The 22,287-nt window shown below is 38.3% G+C and overlaps 1 protein-coding gene across 1 annotated transcript in view; it reads left to right on the top strand.

The window, feature by feature from the left end:
• Nucleotides 1-22,287, top strand: part of kel (kelch protein) — a 97,741-nt gene that overhangs the window by 22,828 nt on the left and 52,626 nt on the right. The window contains exons 4-5 of the mRNA XM_089089982.1: nucleotides 7,916-8,141; nucleotides 10,829-11,004. Coding sequence (XP_088946108.1) covers nucleotides 7,916-8,141; nucleotides 10,829-11,004 — 402 coding nt within the window. The remainder of the gene's footprint in view (nucleotides 1-7,915; nucleotides 8,142-10,828; nucleotides 11,005-22,287) is intronic.

The raw sequence follows: 22,287 nt of genomic DNA, 5'->3' as shown, positions 1-22,287 counted from the left end.
AAAAATATTGTCAAAACCAAGATAATCCTACACAATTCAAGCATCCGCAGAAACGGGTCAGTTTTCTTTAATACATCTTTACCTTTATGGTACTATATGGTTCAGTTTTTCAGTTTTCACTGTCATTTACGCTTGATTTGGGAAAATTGGCTACAGCTTTGCCTCCACTCCCCCCCCCCCCAAGATTTTGACGAAATTACGCCACTTCTTTGGATTCATACTTGCATTGCAATTGCTTCAACGACGATTAGAATAGTAATTTTTTATTTTTCGGCTGGTCACTTCAAATATTATAATAGCAGTTTAGGATTATTCATCCCAATTATCTAACGAAACAGATCTCCTCACATAGCTGCACACTGAGGGTTCTAGGGTTTACTGCTTGCAGAAACCCCTCTTAATTGGTCCAAAGATCTACCGTACGAAAAATCGAAAATCAGTGACGTAAAATACGTTTTTTGTGTGTCTGACCATCCCTCCGCTATAAGAAGAATATGATCCCCTTTGTCCCCTTATGATGGTTGCATCTGTGTACACTAGGGCCCAACTGGTATGAGGGTCAGTGTGATTATTGGATGTCGAAAAAAATATCGGTTATTGGTCTTTTTTTTTTCTTTTTTTTTTTTTCTTTTTTTTATGTGCAGCTTGTCCAGAAGATGGCACCAGTTTCTTTCAGGTATTTCGCTTGTTCAGTCATTGGAGGTATAACCACCAGCTAACTCTGAACATGGTGGAGAGAGCAGCAGAGATGAGTCAAAGTATATTTGTTGTCAATACTCACCTGGTGCAGCAATGTTCTAAAAATATGATGATTTAAAGAACGTACATCTTCTACCAAGACAACTGAAAAGAATATAATAAACTATACGGTTCCTGTTTAATGAATGTTCACTTGTGTCAGATTTTCAGATTCAGATTCAATCGGGTTTAATTAAAACAAATAGAAATAAATAAAAATAAATAAACTTCTCTATGCAAAAAAACGCACGTTGAGTCCCTTAAAAAAATAACGATTCCTCCTAATCACGCTTTACGACTCTCGCTTTACTCCTCAACACAACCACATCCCTCAACCATACAATTCACTATCTAAGAGATTCCCCCCTTCCTCCCCAAAAGCACAGCTACCTTAACCTTAAAAAAAAATAATCAATAAATAATAAAAAAAAAACGAGATAATAATGATAATAATTAAAAAAAAATATCAATTATTAATAAACTCTATTTATTGAACATTCAATAAGATTTTTTTTCAAATTATTTTTAAAAGACCCAAGTGAGCTTCTACATCTCAGCTCTTGTGGAAGCATGTTCCACACTTTTGCGCACGCCACATCCGGTGCAAAATCCGACCGTACTGTAGGTGTTCGTCTCACCAGAAGGTTTGAGGCATATATCGTGTTCCTAGGATGATGTTCTGATACCAACTGGAATAGACTGTGGAATGCTGATGGAAGTAATCCGGAGAAAAATTTGAAAACGATAACTGAGCACGATAAATGATAAAGTGATTCACGGGAAAGAAAATCGTCCATATTTCTGATTATTTTCAGGGCATGTTTGTGGATTGAATCAAACCTATTCAGGTGGGATGTAAATATTGACTGCCAAATTGACACACAATACAGTAGATGAGGCTTGATAAGTCCATTGTGAAGTAGACGAAGGGTATTTTTAGGGAATATGTGCTTTAGTTTCCTGATAATCCCAAGATTACGGGAGAGCTCTAGCTCTACAGCGTGGATGTGATGTACGAAGGAAAAGTTTTCGTCAAGGAGTACACCTATTACCTGGCATAGTCAGTTTTTGGTCGTCTGATCGTTCCTCGAGAAGTCGTTATGCCCGATACTTCTGGGCGAAGAGGTCTAATCCTTGAGAAGAAGAGAACGCAAGATTTGTCAACATTTATTACAAATCAATTGGCATCCATCCAAATGTAAGTTTTTTCTAAGATGACCTCAAGTTTACTCTGGAGTGCTGACATGTCGGTGTCACAGGAGGCCATTGTAGTGTCATCCGCGAACGCCACAAGTTCATCCGATTCATCATCGCTGCTCGAAATTTCTGGGTCGTAACATAACTTGCAGTACCGTGAAGTCCTGGAGTTAGGGCTCAGAACGCGACTTAGGTCATCCACATGAACCAAGAACAACAGTGGGCCTAAGATTGAGTCTTACGGCACACCGAAGTTGACAACGGTGTCATTCAGCGGATCTTCTCCTATATAAACACGTCGGCTACTAAGGTAAGACCGGAACCATCGTAAAGCCTCTCCTCTAACCCCAATGTGCTCTATTTTACCTAATAGAATCCCATGATCCATACTGTCGAACGCTTTTTGTATGTCAAGCAAAATAGCAGCTGGCACAAGTTCCAGATCAAGTGCTTTATTAATGAACAGGCTTAGTGATGCCAGGGCATCTTCCGTCGAGTGTCCGGGTCTGAATCCAAATTGGCGTAGGTTAAGGAATCCCTTAGCTTCCAGAAAAGAGTAAAGTTGGTTCTTCATAGGTTTTTCAAACACTTTGTGGGTGAAAGATCCAAGATTCCATCGGTTAAAACCATGATATCCAGTCAGAGGCATAGATAAGGGAGAGGGAGGGGTTGCTGTCGCTGCCGCGTGCCAACACCTTGCAAAATTTTCTTTTTATACCTTGGAAATTTAGCGTATGTGTCCGCATTTGTCAGCATACTGGACGATTTTGTCAAAACATTTTTAAATCCCTCCTCCAAACTTAAAACTCTTGCTGCCCTGTTCCCAGTATGCCAAACATGGATTCGTTAGTAAGAGACCATACCATATGAATGTAAAGTTAATTTTTCACATTAATATGTGAATGACTAAACTTCAGCCCCCCCCAAGTCCCGCTATTGAAATTTGGATTTAAATAATTAACTTCAATAAATATCTTACACTTCTTTCAATCTGTTTTTCACGTATTTGTGTTTGTGTAACTAAACCGGCTTCTTTGATTATTTTTGTTCTTATTTGTCACTTTTGCAAATATCCGCCATTTCTTTTGTGTGCTCAGAAGCTGCTGATCGAAAAAGATAAAAAACTCAAACAATTCTTGTAAATAGCCTAGCCAATTCTTGTAATAGGCAAATTATATCGGTATCGTATCGGTACGATGCCAATATATATATATATATATATATATATATATATATATATATATATATATATATATATATATATATATATATATATATATATATATATATATATATATATATATATATATATATATATATATATATATATATATATATATATATATATATATATATATTTATATATATATATATATATATATATATATATATATATATATATATATAGATATATCCTGCTATTCGAAAGAGTTCAGATGATCGACCTTCGGGGGGGGGGGGGGCTTGGACTCGTAATTAGTCGAGAGCTAAATGCATCCATTATTGCATCATTTGATTACTTCTTAGCAGTTAAAGCTGAAGCAGCTCCGATAGTCAGCATTGTGACTGTTTACTTACCCACGAACTAGAGAAACCAGGCCTCAGAAATGAAATTCAACGACGCCTGCTCTCGCCTTGGCCGACTACTAGCTTGGCTGTGCAATGAAAGAGTGGTAAAATGCGGTGACTCCAATTGCTCACCAGACGACGATAGGCGGTTCACTACACTATTTGCCTGTTTGCCTACAGGCATGCGACTTGTACCAAAGACAATAGTTTTGCCTTCGTCCATAATACCTCTGGTGCAACTTCTGATATAGACCATTTTTTCTGCAACTTTACTGCCTGTGATAGACTGAGTAAAGTTGATAGTAAAGGCGTTTATAGTGACCATTTTGGCCTTAGCCTCCGAATAAGTAGGGCTTCCCCCAAACAGGCTAGAAAGTCGCAATGATACACTCATAATGATTGGAGTAAAGCTGATCCTGTGCTATATAGAACGCTTTTAGACTCTGTGCTTTCAAAAATTAAGATCCTGTTTCAGCTACTTGAACATGGTTGTTGTGAAGACCGAACTGGGCTTAATATTTGTACTGAGTAATTTATTCATAGTATGAAAGTAGCACAGAATTACGCTGCACCTGTTTCGAGAGTTCGCCTTGGCACGCGAAAGCCGGGATGGCCAAACCCACAAGTAAAGGCAGCAGCAAATCGTGCCAAACAGTGCTTTCGGAAATGGAATTTGCAAGGTCGACCTAGATCTGGGACGGTGTTCCGGCTATTTCGCGAGTCTAAAAAGCAATATAGTCAAATAGTTGATGAACTGCAAGTGCAAAATGTGGAAATGTTATCAAAAACTCTGTCAGATTCACCCGAAAAGCTGTGGAGACTGTTAGTCACAGAAACGAAGTACTGATGGTGATGTGAAAATATCCAGTGTGCGGTGGGAAAATCCCTATCGGAGTGTGTATGAATCCGTGGACCTAACCTTGAATACGAAATATGAAAAAAGACTTCAAGCCTCACTACAGGTTTTCCCTAATCACCGTAGCTTAATCAATGTGAGTGTTGGTCAAATTATAGCTGTTGTTGTGAAATTGAAAAAAGGGAAAGGAATGGGACTTGATAAGAATTAAAATGAGTTAGGTTAGTGAGTAAAATTAAGTTAGGTTCGAGGCTTCTTTTTGAGTTGATTGCACTGCTTTTTTTGATGTGTCTGAACACTGGTATGGTCCCGCAGAATTTTTTTTGTGGAAAAAAATTAACATAAAGAAAAAAGGGGGTGACAAAAGTATATGTTCCTCATTTCGCCCCATAACAGTTTCTTCGGTTCTTGGTAAGGCTTTCGAAAGAATTCTGTTGCCACATCTAGTCCGGTCCTGTGTTATGGGTTTTATGCAGTTTCGTTTTAAGGCTCGTCATGGTTATGCAACGACGCATAGATTAATGAAAAAGATTTTCAGGCGAGTAACCGAGTCAAAAACAACTCTCTTCATGTGTAGTGTTGATATAGCTTCAGCATTTGATTCAGTTTTGCACCCACAGTTTCTTCTGACTATTCTAGAGAATGGGGTTGATCCCAGCGTAGTTGATGTCCTGCATTTTTGGTATAATAATAGTGTTATTCGTGTTTGTACCGATATAATGGAACGTGAACATGGACAAGAGTTGACCTTGTTGGAATATGTCTGTTCATAAAAATGTAGTGCTTTTCTCGAACCCCACATTTAAATTTCTCCTATAAAATATCGTATGAAATGTACGCCTATAGAATGACCTGTTTCGTGTAAACGCTTTTTTATTCAATTTGTTAATTTTCTGTATATTAGTTGATTTTTTCCGCTCTTTATGGCGCGAAAAAAACTAAAGTTCTGAACGCTTTATGTTTATGGGTGGAGATGGAAATTTAAAAACTTTGATAAAAAAAAGAAGTTTTTGTATGTTGGCTTTTTGGTTTCGTAGAAAAAAAAATATGCCTTTTGGTATGCATGCTTTTAAGTTTGGGCTGAATGCTCAAAACAAGTTTACATAAGAAAGATTTGTCTGGGAATTCAATTTTTTCAAAGGAATACTCTAATACAAATTGTTTCTAATTGGTTGTCCCCAAGTTTTCTGAAAGCTGTATATCCAGAATATGCTGAAAAACTAGATCCTTAAAAAAAAAAAAAAAAAAAAAAAACGGGAACAAATATTTTTACAGATTCGTTATTTCAAAGTTAGCGAAAGATAACTTGTCAACTAAATCAACATATTTCGAGCTTCGTTTATTTTTTTATACAAAATATAAGACCTTAAACTTTTAAAAGGGAAGTGTTTTTTAAGAAATATAAAGTCGGTGTAAAAGCAGCAGGGAGCCTGTATTTTTTTCTAGAACTAAATATATGGTTGAGACACAAATGCTGGATCTTAGATGTAAGCTGCGACTGCGATTTAATTCGTGTATAATTCGTATTTTTTACTGGGTCAAAATTTCACACAAAAGAACCACAGTCACATTTTACTTTGTTATAAACGAATTATAACAAAATATTGGCAAATACTGAACCATCACATAAATCTTGACGTTTTGTATAGAGATCGTCAGAGATACAAATAATATATATCATCAACGAAGAAACAAAACCTAATTTTAGTTAACAATGAAGCCTTTGAAGGTAAAATTAACACAAAAAAAAACTAAAGTCTTGTTGTTCTCTCATTTGAATCTCATTTGCACAGTAATGAAAACAAAATGTTTTTGAATAGCTTTTCTCTTTTATTAAAAAAAATGAAAATAATGCTAAAATAGTGAAAATTGCCAAACACATATGGAAACAATCAGCCTAAGAAGGTGTAGTTTTCCTTTGAAGGTGAAGTTATGTTTGGGGCTCGATATACTGTTAATGTTTTAGGTTTTGCGATGAAAAGAGTCGTCAAACTTAAGTAACGAACTTTGTTTTCTAAGACTGCCGCAAATTTTATACTGACCTAAAAACTTCATTATTTTAAACCGTCAAAAGAAAAATGTTAGATTCGTGGCTTTCAGGTATTAATAGAATTAAGATGGATGAAAAGACAAAAGCTTTTTATTTGATATCTATGGTGCTTTAAGAGAAGAAATGCCTAGGGATTAGCAGATCTGAAACATAGTCCTCAGTGTTTCCCAGCACGAAATTTTCTACAGTTTTTTAAAAGGACCTTAGTGCAAGCCTTTTTGTAGGCTGCAATGTTATTTTTACTGATTTTTTTTTCCTGATTTTTTTATTTAAAGAAAAAAACTGGCTCAAACCTGATATGCGTCTAACTTTTTTGAAAACAAACTGAAAACAAAATACATTTAAAATATTTTCATTTTTACTTTAATAAGCAAAAAATTTAAAATATTAAAACTTAAAAGAATAAATATCAGTATATGCATATTAAACTGACAATCCATGGTCATTTGTTTTATTCAGTAAAGTGTGAATTATGTTCCGGTCTTGAGAAGGCATAGGGGTTGTCAGCCCTACTCATTTTAGATTTTGCTCGTTTTGAGCTCGACTCGGTTATTTATTGTAATTTCTATTCTTTGAGTTTCATTGATTTATTTATGGTGATTTGTGGTAGTTTTACGCTTGGAAGGTCATTTGACTTTATTTTCTGCTCATTTTTGGCTTAGTGGAGCTCTACTATTCTTTTAAATTTTCTTTTCTGGAATTTTTTTTAAAATTAGTCTTTGAAAGGGGACTTACTCGGCAATGCTTCTTATATACGGTTCCTTTTGAGTGCTAAAAAGAACTTTGAATAGATTGGGATGGAGGAGGAGCGTGCGTAGCTGTGTTGGCCTCAGGCGGTGCTGCGTTTAGTTGTTAGTAGTAGTAGTAGTAGTAGTAGTTATGAGTGCTAAGCTCACGCTTAGTAAAATCTATATTTTTAAATTGCTAAAAGTTACTAAACAGACATTTAATTGAACAAAAATTCAAAATCAAAAAATAGTTTTGTGACTTTTTGATTTGTAACATTGTAAAGGCAAATCCTCCCCTAAACCTAGAGCGTTCAAAATGTACATGTTTTCATTTTGGACCAAAGGGAATTAGAAAATATCTGAGCATCACATTTCAACATCATATTTCTACTCAGAGGTGCTGGGATATGTGTTGTTATTACCAAGGTAAATGCCCTAGTTTTGTGTGATTCCTACCTAGATACTTCAGACGTTTGACAATTTAAGATTTTAAGTACAATTTTTACTTGCAACATGTAAGAACTAAACCGTTTAATTCAAATATACTTGAAAAAGTAGCACCTACTTCTGACTAAATCGTAATGTTTTCCAAAATATGGTCGCGTCGTTTTTACCAATGCTTTCATAAAACCATTTTTTAATCGCATTCCGAAGTGGTATCGCTTGTATCCGAGATAGGAGTATTTACCCTACCTGCATTATTGTGTATGTATCATTTTTTTTTTAATTCTTTTAAATTTGTTAATTTTTTTTTTTATTTTATAAAGTTTTTTTTAGTCGTGGTTTCTTGTGCGACATAATTTTGGTCTCGGATGGAGTGTCCTTCCCAGTTCACAAAGCAATATTATCATCCTGTTCAGCCTATTTTCATGCCATGTTTACGAACTTTGAGGAAAGTAAACAGGATATGGTTCCATTGCAAGGAATAGATCCACAAGCATTGCAGATTCTTCTTGATTACATATACACTGCCGAGGTACATGTGACTGAAGATAATGTACAGGTGAGACCATGGGGCTACGGGGCTACGCTCTGTAGTAAAATGAAGAGTATAGCTCGTATTTAATTTTTTCATCGTTGCTGTTACTTTCAGGGCTATGGAGTCGGTCTAATTTACCACCGACTCCAACTCTTGAAACTTTGAACATAATTACTCCATTTCCTAAGATTTCTCTAACATACCTGCTAATTTACTGCAGGAATTAACAAGAGAAATGAAGAAAAGTAATTTTGTAGGCTAATAATAACCCATAATTAGCCTACACAACAGGGCCGTATTTACAAAAAAAAAAACTTCAAAAAACGCATAAAAAACTTGTTTATATTCATTTTTGTTATGTTTTTATGAGTCAGACAAACATTTCGGTGGGGGGACGGGGGTTCATACCCCCTAAACCCCCTGGATACGGCCTTGGCCTACAATATTAATTTTGTTTATTATTGCCACTTTTTAGCAATATCTAAGAGTATTTGACTTGATTCCAGCCTTTATGTGTTTGCGTAACTCTGACTCCAAATAGTCAAACATATTTCTGTTGCTCCGACTCCATTCAGCAAGAATTTACTAAAACTCTGACTCTACGACTCTTACTCCACAGCCCTGGCTACTCCTAAAGGTCGTTTCCTCCCCTCAACGAGGTAATCAGAAGAGTAATTTAGTTCAATAGCACTTTGATCTTCCTGAGATACAATCGCTTGCTTTGTCGTCCCTTTGAAAATTCCTTAGCAATTAGTTTTTTTCTATTATTTGAATGGTGTTAAAACGTTTGATGCGACCTTAAAGCCTAAAAGACGATATTTCTTCTCCTAATACAAAAAAATAAATAAACATGTTTCAAAAGGAAAGAAAATGGATTTCGGAATGATTTCTAACGAAGAATTTTTCTATATCTTTGCCTCCACCCAAAAATAAAACCATCCCCTCCTTATTAGTTGCCAACTACTGACGTCCAAAAAGAGTGCAAATCAAGTCCAAAAAAGAGTGATTTTTGCTCAAAAAGAGTGTAAGTCAAAAATGTGCATGCGCACGGCTGTCAAAGCTTATGTATCACCTCTGAGGCATAAAAGAGTATATTTCAAATGAAAAGAGTGCAAGTTGGCAACCCTGTATCTTGGGTTTTATACTTCTGACGAAGTTACCGACTACTGATGTTCAAAGTCAATAAAAACTAACACCCAAAAAGAGGGATTTTCGCTCTTCCACTTCCCCTCTGAGGTAAAAAAAGAGTGCATTTCACAGGAAAAGTGTGCAAGTTGGCAACCATGCTCCTTATCACCCAAAGAAAACATAAAATGGTATCTGAAACTCTGAGAAGAGTAAATTGGACATCGTCAAACTCCAAGTGATATAGTCTTGTAGATCATTATTTGTATACGATTCTAAAGCTAATTTGCATGTGAGCGCAAAGGCTAACGATTAGCTCATAATTTTTCAATGTCCCAGTTGGTAAGATGAGCTGGGGACCAGGGTCTTGAACTCATTTTCTGATTTGTATAGTTTCTTTCATTAATTGTTGTATTATTTGCTGTATGTTTTGATGAACTTCCCTTGCCCCTCTAGCGTCTAAATAAAATCTTTCTTTATAGTGATTCGTTAGAAGAGCGTTTTTATAATTTAATATCAATTATTCACAAAATATAACATGAACACATCCCTTCTAAATGCCACAGCATGATATGGAGGAGGATAAAGAAACAAATCAACAAAAGAAAAATAATTAGCGTTAACCTCAGAAGGGGTTTGAGAAAACAAAACACAATTAGAACATCATGGCACTCTGCTACCATTAACTTAACACTCAACTCCTTCATTAGCACACATCAATCGAAATAAAACAATAAGTTTAATGATTTAATACAATTTTACTCTATCAGCTATGCATCCTATTAAATTAATCATTTAAATCATACTTAGAAAACAATCCAATCTTCAACAGACTTTTAAATTTCTTTAAGTTATGCCAGAAATTGAAAACGTCTTAGCTCAAAATCCTGTGGCAAGAATTAATTTCATAAATAATTAAATAGAATAATCCTTACAGGTGAAAACATTAATTCGATTATTGCTATAAAAGAAAATTAAGTAAAATATTATGTAGTGATAAAAGGAATATGCACACTAGAATACACTACAATAAATGTTGTTTTAATTACACTCTAGATTGGAAACTATTGTTGAAGTATTCCTAAGTTTTGAATTTAGATAAAAAAAAATATTGAATCCCAGTGTTCATGTCGAATCGTATAGAGGGCATTATCGGTATTCGAAATAGATATTTTACAGAAAAAGTAATTTGAAAACAACGTTACTAGATGCATGGGCGCCTGGAGGAATTTTCCCTGGGTGGCGAGGAGTACCAGGACATATCATCGGTGTATCGCTTGCAAAGACAACGCTGTGGACATTGTACCAAATAATACTGATTAACAAAATACTACTACTACTACTAACAACTCACCGCAGCACCAAGCCGCCTGAGGCCAACACAGCTACGCACGCTCCTCCTCCATCCCAATCTATTCAAAGCCTCCCTTTTTACACCCTCCCACGAGGTTCCTATTTCCTTTTAAATCTTTCTTAAATCATAAATCTATTAAATCTTTTTTTCCTTAAATCTTTAATTCTTTTTTCTTAAATCTTCTTTTTTAAATCTTAAATCTATTAACAAAATAATTTGTTTATTTTTTCAGACACTGTTGCCAGCTGCCAATTTACTGCAGTTAAACGATGTAAAAGACGCGTGTTGTGAATTCCTTGCCTCCCAGCTTCATCCTTCTAACTGCCTTGGAATTAGAGCATTTGCTGATGTTCATGGATGCGTTGAACTACTTAATTTAGCTGATAAATACACGGAACAATATTTCTCGTAAGTTTCGATTGTCATTATAGTTGAAAACTGGCTGAAGGCATTTGTGTCTATATCAAACAATTCATGGTAACGAACTGCGAGTAAGGAGTGACTCGGGCTGATAGTAAGCAAAGCTCTAAAAAAAATGAACTTTGATAAGAACTTTGTTAATTTAAAATGTACCCATCAAAAGCCACAAGCCTGAGAAAATTTGTCTGATTTTGAAAAAAGAGGGGAAACGCCCTAAAAATGGCAAGTAATTTTGATGAGAATCACGCCATTAGATGCAGCGTATCAAATGCGTAGGCCTATCAACATACAGTGTGGAATTTCGGTATTTCTTCTCGGAGGGATGATCACGGATGCGTGTTTATTTGGACTTTTTTTCCTACTGCTGATCGTATCAAACCAATGGTCCTTGAAAGTTGGGAGAGGGCTCAGTGCAAAGGAAATTAAAAGTTTTAGTGCCCTTTTTAACCAGCCAAAAAATTGTGCCATGAGAAAAGTGGTGTTTAAGTAACACTGGGTTTATTTAAAAAATAAATTATAAAACATCGATTACCTTAAGCAGGCTTGTACGGGAGAAAACCCACCTAATAAATCAATAAACCAAAAAAAAAAAAAAAAAATCATAATTAGAGGTCAACTTATCGGACCCGAAAACCACCGAACCTCCAAACAGTACCCACCAAAATTATAATATTTATAATCGTAATCATATTCAGCTGCAACTAAACTGCAACCTTGTGGCACTAGACTAAGATTTTGCCTCGAAGAGGCCAAATTTGCCATAAATTGAAAATCCTGATATAGCCAACCGACTTGAAAGTGTCAAAAACTATATAATGAGCTTCCCAGTTGCAGAAGAAGTAATGCCGCACGGTAGTGCATTTGTTCCCCAAAAGTCACGTAGTTTATACAAAATAAATTGTTAATATCTGTGTCCAAGATAAATGGGTAATATGTTAATATTTTTAATATTTGAAAAGGTAAATAAATTTAAATTTATCTTATTGCTTGATTTAACTAAGTTGATTCACTTGGTTAAATTTTTCATAAAATTATGTACAGTGATGTATAATAGCTCATCACTTATTATGAAGGATATTACTTATTATGTATGTCACTTATTATGTATTGGCAGGGGGGGGGTCAGATGCATGAAAGAGTGCATTTCAATGCCAAAACCGTCTAGCTCTCCTTGAGCCTTCAGATAAACATGAAAGGCGTGTACGTATGGGGGGGGGGGGAATTAATCCCTTATCTCCCTTCATGTAGACTAAGTCTGAATAAGGGTGCTATGATGGTAATAGCCCTTTCTGTGTTTCTTTATGTTTAAAAAAAATCTCAAATTTGTTTTAAAGCTTCTTGTAACCATATTGATTCGCTTGATATTTCATAAAATCATGTAGAGTGATCTATAAGTGCGCATAAGCAATTACAAATAAGTGGTACTGGGTCATTGTTAGGGAGGAGGAGCTGCCAGATGCCTCAAAGAGTGCAAATTAATGCCCAGATTTCCTGACTCTCATTGAGCCTTCAGAAAGATATAGATTGTTTTGGGGGAAGGTAGGGGGAGATAGAAATTGATATTTAGTCCTTCTTGATCCCGGGAATATTGTTGGTCTACGCGTTCATTATTGGTGTTATGGTAATAGAAATCCTCCCATCGTGACAATCTTTCTATGCTGCATAAAAGATTATATTAACATGCCTACCGTCCCAGAGATCGAAAAGGGATGTCTTGGGATCATTCACATCGCCCGACAATTTCTGGAGGGGGGGACATGTATTTCTAGAAATTTTATTTCCCTATCATACAATTTTTAATATCTGGAACAATTTTTTGTTCCACGGGGGGCGCCGACCGCCTACCAGCGTCCACAGGCCGTCCTGACCAAGTGGACGTGCGCTGGGTTGAGAATCCTTTGTCCAAGGGGCACGGGTTCGATCCCTGGCGTGGTCAGTTATTTGGTTTGGGACGAGGGTCAGTGGCGTGACTCTGTAAGCTCAGCCAGAGTCAACCCAGCTCTAAATGGGTACCTGGAGAAATATGGGGAAGATAAGCAGGAAGGGTGTGTGAGAGCACAGGATGGCTGGCCCCCAACCCCCCATTGTACTTCCTGGCTGAAGGGCCACGAAACGGAGATCAGCACCGCCGGTTTGGACCTTAAGGGTCTAGTGCTGTCATACTTACTTACTTACTCTTACTTACAGCGTCCACAGGTAATATGCTTATAGAACAGTTTTGTTAGCCCTTGTGAATCTGTCTTTAAGATCGTGAAAATGATAGCCCTATAAATACCTTTTTATATTTGAACCCTTACCCTCATAATAATTATTCGAGAGGTGTATTTTGTTAATATCATTCTCAAAGCATTGTTTTACAGATATTAAACTTGAAAGTAAAAAAGGGAGTAGAAAGAGACAATAGTGGCCCTCCTTTACAGGGGATGCTACCATTTCATCTAACCGTCACAAGCACTAAACGTCATTTTGTTGACAAGGAAAATCCGTCAGAACATCAACACGTCAAGACATCGACAGTCACAATCGCTACCCGTTGGAACGTCGACAGTCATGAAAAAAAATTATAAGTTTATACAATAGTAATAAGTATATAATAGTTTAGAAGCAAATTTCGGCTTTATATTTGCACATCAGGGGGGTGGGGGTAAAGCATAGCATATATTAAATACGTAACCCACCCTAACCTAGGTACCTTTTCCTCCCTAAACCCAAAAAAACTAAAGTTTTAAAATTTTAGATGTTATGACGTGTCGATGTTATGACTGTCGACGTTTTGACGGTTAGGGGTTCTGACGGATTTTCGTTCTGAAAATTTTTTAGATTTTATGGCATGTCGATGTTATGACTGTCGACTTTCTGACGGTTAGTGGTTCTGACGGACCTTCGTTAGGAAAAAAAAAATTGATGTTATGACGTGTCGATGTTATGACTGTCGACGTTCTGACGGGTAGCAGTTGTGACTGTCGATGTTCTGACGGGTAGCGATTGTGACTGTCGATGTCCCGACGTGTCGATGTTCTGACGTATTTTTTGTCGATTTTTGACGGATTTTGTCGATGTCCTGACGGTAGTGGTCCTGACGTGTTGATGTCCTGGCGCCTTCCTCTTTACAGTTAAGAGATACTTTCTCCAAATGGCCCTTAGTAACAAACTCGAAGTAACGCATCTGTTTGCTACTCTTTCCTTGCAAAAATGGAGGGCTCCGCGGGGAATACATATAACGTCGAAGGGTCCCAATGATTTGCCTCTTTCATTTTTGACACGTTCTTATTCTTGCTTTTGCTTGTAATTCTCGCTGGCGCTTATTCTTTTAACCGCGTATTTTTTTTGTTCTTGCTATGGCATATCTTTTAACTGCATATTTCTTTGTTCTTCACTTTCATTTTTAATTTTTTCTGTTTGTTGTTGTCGCACGTCTTGTAACCGTATATTTCTTTGTTTTTCACTTTTATTTTTGACTCTTTCTAATTCTTGCTACCGCTTATCTTCTAACCGGATATTTCTTTGTTTTTTAATTTTTTTTTTTGTTCACTTTGTTCTTCATTTTTCATTTTGTTTTTCACTTTGTTCTTCAATTTAGTAAAGCTTTGTCTAGTCGTAACCACTATAAAACAAAACAAGAGGCATAAGCAACTTGCCAGCGATAGACAATGTAGAGTAGATTTTTGTGTCCGGGGAGCAGTGATAAGTGATATCAAACCGTTGCATGCTTATTAAGTGGCCACAGCACTGCCACCGTCCAACTCTTCTGTCCTTGGTCTGCCCTCTCCTGGGTTCTCTCTTACCTCACGGGAACGTTATAGTCTTGCGTTCATAATACTGACTTTTTATGAACAATTGTGTTGTGTTGATAAAACAAATGTTAAAATTCTGTTAAAATTCACATAAATGGATTAAAAATCTGCATAATCTTTGGCCTTCCACACAATTGAAGCCATTCCGAGCTCTATCATGTTACAATCCTGTAAATAGACAAATATTAACTGAGGGGGATCAACCATCCCTCTAATAATACATTATACCCATATTGATCTTTACTATAAAAATTTCAAGCCTTCTAATAACTTTTCATTATTAGAAATGGCACTAGGCCTTTCGATTTCCAATCGAATGAGCCCTTTTTGAGTTTCTACAACAACGCTTTCTATAAACACCTTATTTGCCCCCAGGGCATAAAATATAACCCTTACCCCCAGGGCTGTGTGGGTGGTTGTAATCCTCTAAGACATAATTTCCAGAACTTTCAACTAAGTTAAAGAAAATGGCTATCTCAAAATTTTGATTGAATTTGTCTGGGAAAATGGTGGGCGTGAGAGGGGCTTTAATCGCTCTCCAATCACTTCCGACTATTAAAAAGGGCAATTTCAATTTCCAATCAAATGAGCCCTTTTGAACTTTCTACGACAACGCTTTCAATAAAAAACTTACATGCCCCCAGGGCAAAACTCAGCCCCTGCCCTGAGGGCTGGCGGGGGAGTTGTCATCCTCAAAGACCTAATTTCCAGAATTTTCTGTAAAGTTGAACAAAATGGCTATCGCAAAATTTTGATTGGATGTGTTTGGGGGAATGGTGGGCGTGAGAGGGGGGTTAGTTACCATCCAATCATTTTCAACTATTAAAAAGGGCACTACCCCTCTCAAATTCCGATTGAATGAGCCCATTTTGAAGTTTTTTACGACAACCCTATCTATAAAAACCTTATATGCCCCCAGGGCATAACTTACAACCTTTGCCATGGGGGCTCTACCTTTGCCCTGGGGGCTCTGGGGGGTTTGTCATCCTTAAATACATAATTTCCAGAACTTTCAACTACGTTGAACAAAATAGCTATCTCTAAACTTTGATTGAATGTGTTTGGGGAAATGGTCAGCGTGAGAGGGGGGTTAATTACTCTCCACTCACTTTCGACTATTAAAAAGGGCAATGCCAATTTCCAATCAAATGAAACCCTTTTTGATATTTCTACAACGAATTTCTATATAAACCTTGTATGCCCCCAGGGCATAACTTACAACCCTTACACTGAGGGCTCTGATGGGGTTATCATCCTAAAAGACCTAATTTCCAGAACTACTGACTACGTTGAACAAAATGGATATCTCAAAACTTTGATTGGATGTGTCTGGGGAAATGGTGTGCGTGAGAGGGGGGATAGTAGCCCTTCTATCACTTTCGACTAATAAAAGGGCACTAGCCCTTTCAATTTCCAATTGAATGAGCCCTTTTTGAAGTTTCTACAACATCGCTTTCTATAAAAACCTTATATGCCCCCAGGGCATAACATAAGACCCTTGCCCTGAGGGCTGTGGGGGTGGAGGGGTTGTCATCCTTAAAGACCTAATTTCCTCATAAAATGGCTATCTAAAAATTTTGATTGGATGTGTTTGGGGAAAAGGTGGGCGTGAGAGGGGGGCTAGTTGCCCTCAAATCAATTTCGAGACTATTAAAAAGGGCACTAGCCCTTTGAATTTCCAATCGGATGAGCCCTTTTTGAAGATGCTACGACAAAGATTTCAATAAAAACTTATGTGCCCCCAGGGCATAATTTATAACTCTTGCCCTGAAGACTGTGGGAGTGTTCTAATCAAAGGTATAATTTCCTGACCTTTAAACTGCGTGGAACAAAATGGCTATCTCAAAATCTTGATTGGATGTGTTTGGGGAAATGGTGGGCGTGGAAAGGGTGTTATTTGCCTTCCAATCACTTTTGACTATTGAAAACGGCACTAGCCATTTCAATTTCCAATTGAATGAGCCTTTTTGAAGTTTCTACGACAACGCTTACTATAAAAACCTTATAGGCCCCAATGCCTAACTAACAACCCGTGCCCTGCGGTCGGGGGGAGGGGGGGAGTTGTCATCCTCAAAGACCTAATTTCCAGAACTGTAAACTGCGTTGAACAAAAGGGCTAGCTTAATGTTTTGATTGGATGTGTTTGGGGAAAATATGGGCGTGAGAGGGGGGTTAGTTGTCCTCCAATCACTTTCGACTATTAAAAAGGGCACTAGCCCTTTGAATTTCCAATCGAATGAGCCTTTTTTCAAGTTTCTGCGACAAAGATTTCAATAAAAACTTATGTGTCCCCAGGGCATAACTTATAACCCTTGCCCTGAAGACTGTGGGGGGAGTGTTCTAATAAAAGGTATAATTTTCTGAACTTTAATCTGCGTGGAACAAAACGACTATCTCAAACTTTGATTGAATGTTTTTGGGGACATGGTGGGCGTGGAAGGGGTGTTAGTTGCCTTCCAATCACTTTCGACTATTGAAAAGGACACTAGCCATTTCAATTTCCAATCTAATGAGCCGTTTTTGAAGTTACTACGACAACGCGTTCTGTAAAAACATTATATGCCTCAAGGGCATAAATTACAACCCTTGCCCTGAGGGCTGTGGGGGGGGGGTGTCATCCTCAAAGACCTAATTTCCAGAACTTCCAACTACGTTGAACAAAATGACCAGCTTAAAGTTTTGATTGGATGTGTTTAGGGGAAAGGTGGGCGTGAGAGGGGGGTTACTTGTCCTCCAATCACTTTCGACTATTAAAAAGGGCACTAGCCCTTTGAATTTCCAATCAAATGAGCCCTTTTTTTAAATTTCTACGACAGTGCTTTCTATAAAAACCTCATATACCCCCAGGGCATAACTTACAGCCTTGGCCCTGAGGGCTGTGGGGGATTGTCCTCCTCAAAAACATAATATTTATCTGGAAATCACTACCCTGAACAAAATGGCTATCTAAAAATTTTGATTGGATGTGTTTGGGGAAAAGGTGGGCGTGAGAGGGGGGTTAGTTGCCCTCAAATCACTTTTGTCTATTAAAAAGGGAACTAGACCTTTGAATTTCCAATCGAATGAGCACTTTTTCAAGTTTCTACGACAAAAATTTCAATAAAAACTTTTATCCCCCCAGGGCATAACTTATAACCCTTGCCCTTAAGACTGTGGGGGGAGTGTCCTGCTGGAAGGTATAATTTCCTGAACTTTAAACTGCGTGGAACAAAAAGTCTATCTCAAAATTTTGATTGGATGAGTTTTGGGAAAAGGTGGGCGTGGAAGGGGTGTTAGTTGCCTTCCAATCACTTTCGACTACTAAAAAGGGGACTAGCCTTTTCAATTTCCAATCGAATGAGCCCTTTTTGAAGTTTCTACGACAACACGTTCTATAAAAACCCTATATGCTCCCACGGCATAACTTACAACCCTTGCCCTGAGGGCTTTAGGGGGGTTGTCATCCTCAAAGACCTAATTTCCAGACCTTTCAACTACGTTGAACAAAATGCCTATCTTAAAATTTTGATTGGATGTGTTTGGGGAAAAGATGGGCGTGAGAGGGTGGTTAGTTACCCTCCAATCACTTTAGACTATTAAAAAGGGCACTAGCCCTTTGAATTTCCAATCGAATGAAAATTTTTTGAAGTTTCTACGACATTGCTTTCTATAAAAACCTTACATGCCCCCAGGGCATAACTTACAACCCTTGCTCCGAGGGCTGTTGGATAGTGTCCCCCTCAAAAACATAATTTCTATCCGGAAATCAAATACGCTGAACAAAACGGCTATCTCAAAATTTTGATTGGATGTGTTTCGGGAAATGGTGGGCGTGGAAGGGGTGTTAGTTGCCTTCGATTCACTTTCGACTTTTAAAAAGGGCACAAGCCACTGCGATTTCCGATTGAATGAGCTCTTTTTGAAGTTTCTACGACAACTTCTTCGATACGAAGTGCCCTGGTCTAAAGGAACAAAAATAATAAAAAATGAATAAATAATAAATAATACATTGTGCCAACATTGTTCGTATATGCCCCCAGGGCATAACTTAAAACCCTTGCCTTGAGGGTTGTGGGGGAGCGACCTCCTCAAAAACATATTTTCTATCTGGAAATCAACTACGCTGAACAAAATGGCTCTCTCAAAATTTTGATTGGATGTGTTTGGGGGAATGATGGACGTGGGGAGGGGCTAATTGCCCTCCAATCACTTTTGACTATTAAAAAGGGCACTAGCCTCTCCAATTTCCAATCGAAGGAGCCCTTTTCAAAGGTTCTACGACGACTCCTTCGATACGAAGTGCCCTGGTCTAAAACCAAGAAAAAAAAATAAAATAATAATTTATTGTGTAAACATCGTTCTTTACTTAGGCAGCGCTATTGCACTGCCTATGATAAGCATCTTGCAGACATCTGCAATATTGAGAACAATCAAAATAAAAAAGCTTTTATCTTAAACGTATCCATATTAAACGTAATTAATACCGTTCAGTATTTGAAATTAATTATAACTAGGAAATACTAAATTCAATCTACGTTATTGATAATGCGCTTAATATCACGAGCACAATTTAGTAATTAGCTGTATTTCTTGTACTTACTTGTACTGGGATCAGGACACAAGCTATGTAGCTCTCCCTGGCGACAGGATCTGGCAGATTGTTGAATTCCACAGGTTATGGTCTTGGGTTAATGGGGTGATAATTTCAAGCCATGAAGGGTCCCATCTGCAAGCATGTCTCCAGAAACCGCTAATTGGCTCGAGGTCAGATCTGACTGTATTAAGCCAAGTTTTGGCTTGTCCTCCATGTCGTTTCCTCCACTCAGGTGCTGGTTTGCAGCGTAGGCTTTGATTTTTAAAAGTTTCGGCTGGTCTTCGGCAAACATGGCCGAACCAGGTCAGGCGGCGGCGTTTAATGATAGATGTGATGTCATACCTCTGGTCAGATCGTTGGCGGATGATCGTATTTGGGATTCGGTCGCTGAGTCGTAACCCCAATATGCTCCTCAGGCATCTATGTTCAAAAGGGTTGAGGGAGTATGCCTCGGTGTCTTTTAAGGGCCACGGCTCGCAGCCGTGCAGTAAGACCGATCGGACTACGGCATCGTAATTAAGAATTTTCGTTTCCCGATGGATTTCCTTCCTTTTCCATAGCGGCTTCTACAGCTGTGCAAAGACAGCGGAAGCTGATGCAATATGGCATTGGATTTCTTTCACTAAATCCGCCGTTAATGTTAATGTATGATCCGAGATACTTGAATTTATTGACAACTTCAATCTGCCAATGGTTAAGGGTTATACGGATAGAATTTGTAGCCGGGGCGTTTGACACAGGTTTAGTCTTGTTAATGTTAATCTTAAGCCCCACTGAGGCAGCAACTTTGAAGACTTTCAGTAGCATTTTCTGGGCTTCGCCAACAGATTTTACAAAACAGCAACATCATTGGCATGATCCATGTCAGTTGTACTGAAATCAGGGCTAACCTTGACTCCTGCGAAGTTAAGCATTGCTTTTTTCATTACCCAATCGACGACAAAATTGAATAGTTCGGGAGAGAGTACACACCCTTGCCTCACACCGAAGTCGATATCAAATAGCGGAGAAAGTTCTCGTTCATCTTGATGCGGGCTCGTGTGTGTTGATAGTAAGCCTGAATCAGTCGTGTGATCTTAGGTGGGACACAGTCCTCTTCCATTGCTATCCAAATTCCTCCCCGGATGACTGAATCGAAGGCCGTAATAAAGTCGATAAAGACAGCGATGGTGATTTGTTGATGCTTGGCTCTATGTTCAAAAATCTGTCTCAGGGTGAAGAGTTGGTCAATACAGCCCATGCCGGCTCGGAAACCAGATTGGTTTGGGCAGGTTCTTTCGTTGTGGACTTTGCGGAATCGGTTAAGCAGAATCATTACAAAGATCTTTGCCGCAATGCTCATAAGTGAGATCCCTCTGCAATTTTTGCATTCAGTGCGGTTGCCTTTCTTGAAGACAGGCAGTATAACTGAGTCTTGCCATTCCTGGAGAAACCGTTCCTGAGACCAGACTGAGCAGAAGAGCTTCTGTAGTGTCTCTGCGAGAATAGGAGCAGCTTTGTAGACTTCTGCCGGGATAGAATCTGTGCCTGGCGCCTTGCGGTTTCTACACTTCTTGATTGCCTCTTTGATCTCTTGTATTGAGGGCAGGTGAATACTGACCTTATTATATGGGGCTTTGTGACTCGGTAGTACTGTGTGAAGGATCGGAGTCCTTGGCTGGAGTGGCGTGGCGCTATTATTGGGGGGGGGGCGTTTGAGTGAAAGGGATGTTGTGACTGGGATTCAGCAGCTTCTGGAAGGGATATTGCCATCTTGCGATTATGTCATCTTTTCTTGACGGAAGCGTTCCATCTTCGCCTCTCACTATCTTTTTACTTTTCCCAGTTGCTTCTTTTAGTAGTTGGTAAAGCTTTCTGGTATCTGAATGAATAGCAGGCTTCTGCATATCTGCTGCCACGTGGTCCCAGTAGCGTTGTCTGTCACGGCGGGCGGATTTATGGCATTCTTTTCTCAGTGTTTTGAACACTGTGGACTTGGTATTTCCGGTTTGTAGTTTCTTGTTTATTAGCTTCATGGTGTCTTCTGAGATCCACCTCTTCCGCTTCTGACTTCCGAGATTCCGCTTCTGACTTCTGACTGCCGAGGACTTTTTTAGAGGCGTCTGTTATGGTGTCTCTGATCTTCCTCCACTCGTCTTCTATGTTTATGGTGGTTGGTTCGTTATCATAGTCCGCGGACAAGATGTCAAAACGGTTATATAATTCCAAGCGGAACTCCTCTGCGACTGCTTTATCATGAAGATGTGCTAAATCGTATCTCGGAGGAGGTTGCGTTCGTTTCCTGGAGGCGAGTTTTGAGGTTAGGGAAGCTTTTGGCAGCTTATGATCGGATCCATTCTTCGCTCCTGTGTCGGCTCCACGGTAGGCTCTACAGTTCTGTATAGAGCTTCGCCATCAGGAGGAAATTAGCAAGTAATCCACCTGGGATTTGGCTCTTCCATCTCGAGAGCGCCAGGTGATTTAGCTGTATAGGCTACTACTAAAATTGGAAGTGCCTAAAGAGAGTCAGGTTTTGGGGGGGAGATTGAAGATCCAGCCTGCAGAGCGAACAAAGAACAGGTTTTTGGGGGAGGGGTAGAATTAAAAAGAAGAAATGTAAACTGTATGGAAAATATAACAAATTATGTGAGAAAGTTGCACAAATCTTCGAATTTTCACAATGGTTAGAGATAGGCTGGCTTAGCTTCTTTCTTGGACAATTCCTAGGGGACAAAAACCTGTGATATGTTCCTTCGCCTTTGTGAGCGACCAGTCCTTACTTTATCGCTTTAATTACCAGCGCTTTCTATTTTCAAATCTTATTTCACATTGGCTACTCTACTTTTTACATAAAAAAATTTGTGACATGTTCCTTAGCCTTTGTGAGCGACCATGTTTCAGATCCTTACTTGACCGCTGTATTTT

This window comes from Artemia sp. Qi Xiang Cuo, chromosome 5 (genome assembly GCF_049724085.1).
Source record: "Artemia sp. Qi Xiang Cuo chromosome 5, ASM4972408v1, whole genome shotgun sequence".
In the NCBI taxonomy this organism is placed as follows: domain Eukaryota; kingdom Metazoa; phylum Arthropoda; class Branchiopoda; order Anostraca; family Artemiidae; genus Artemia; species Artemia sp. Qi Xiang Cuo.
The sequence above is the reverse complement of the archived record's forward strand: the minus strand, read 5'-3'. Positions and strand labels throughout refer to the sequence as shown.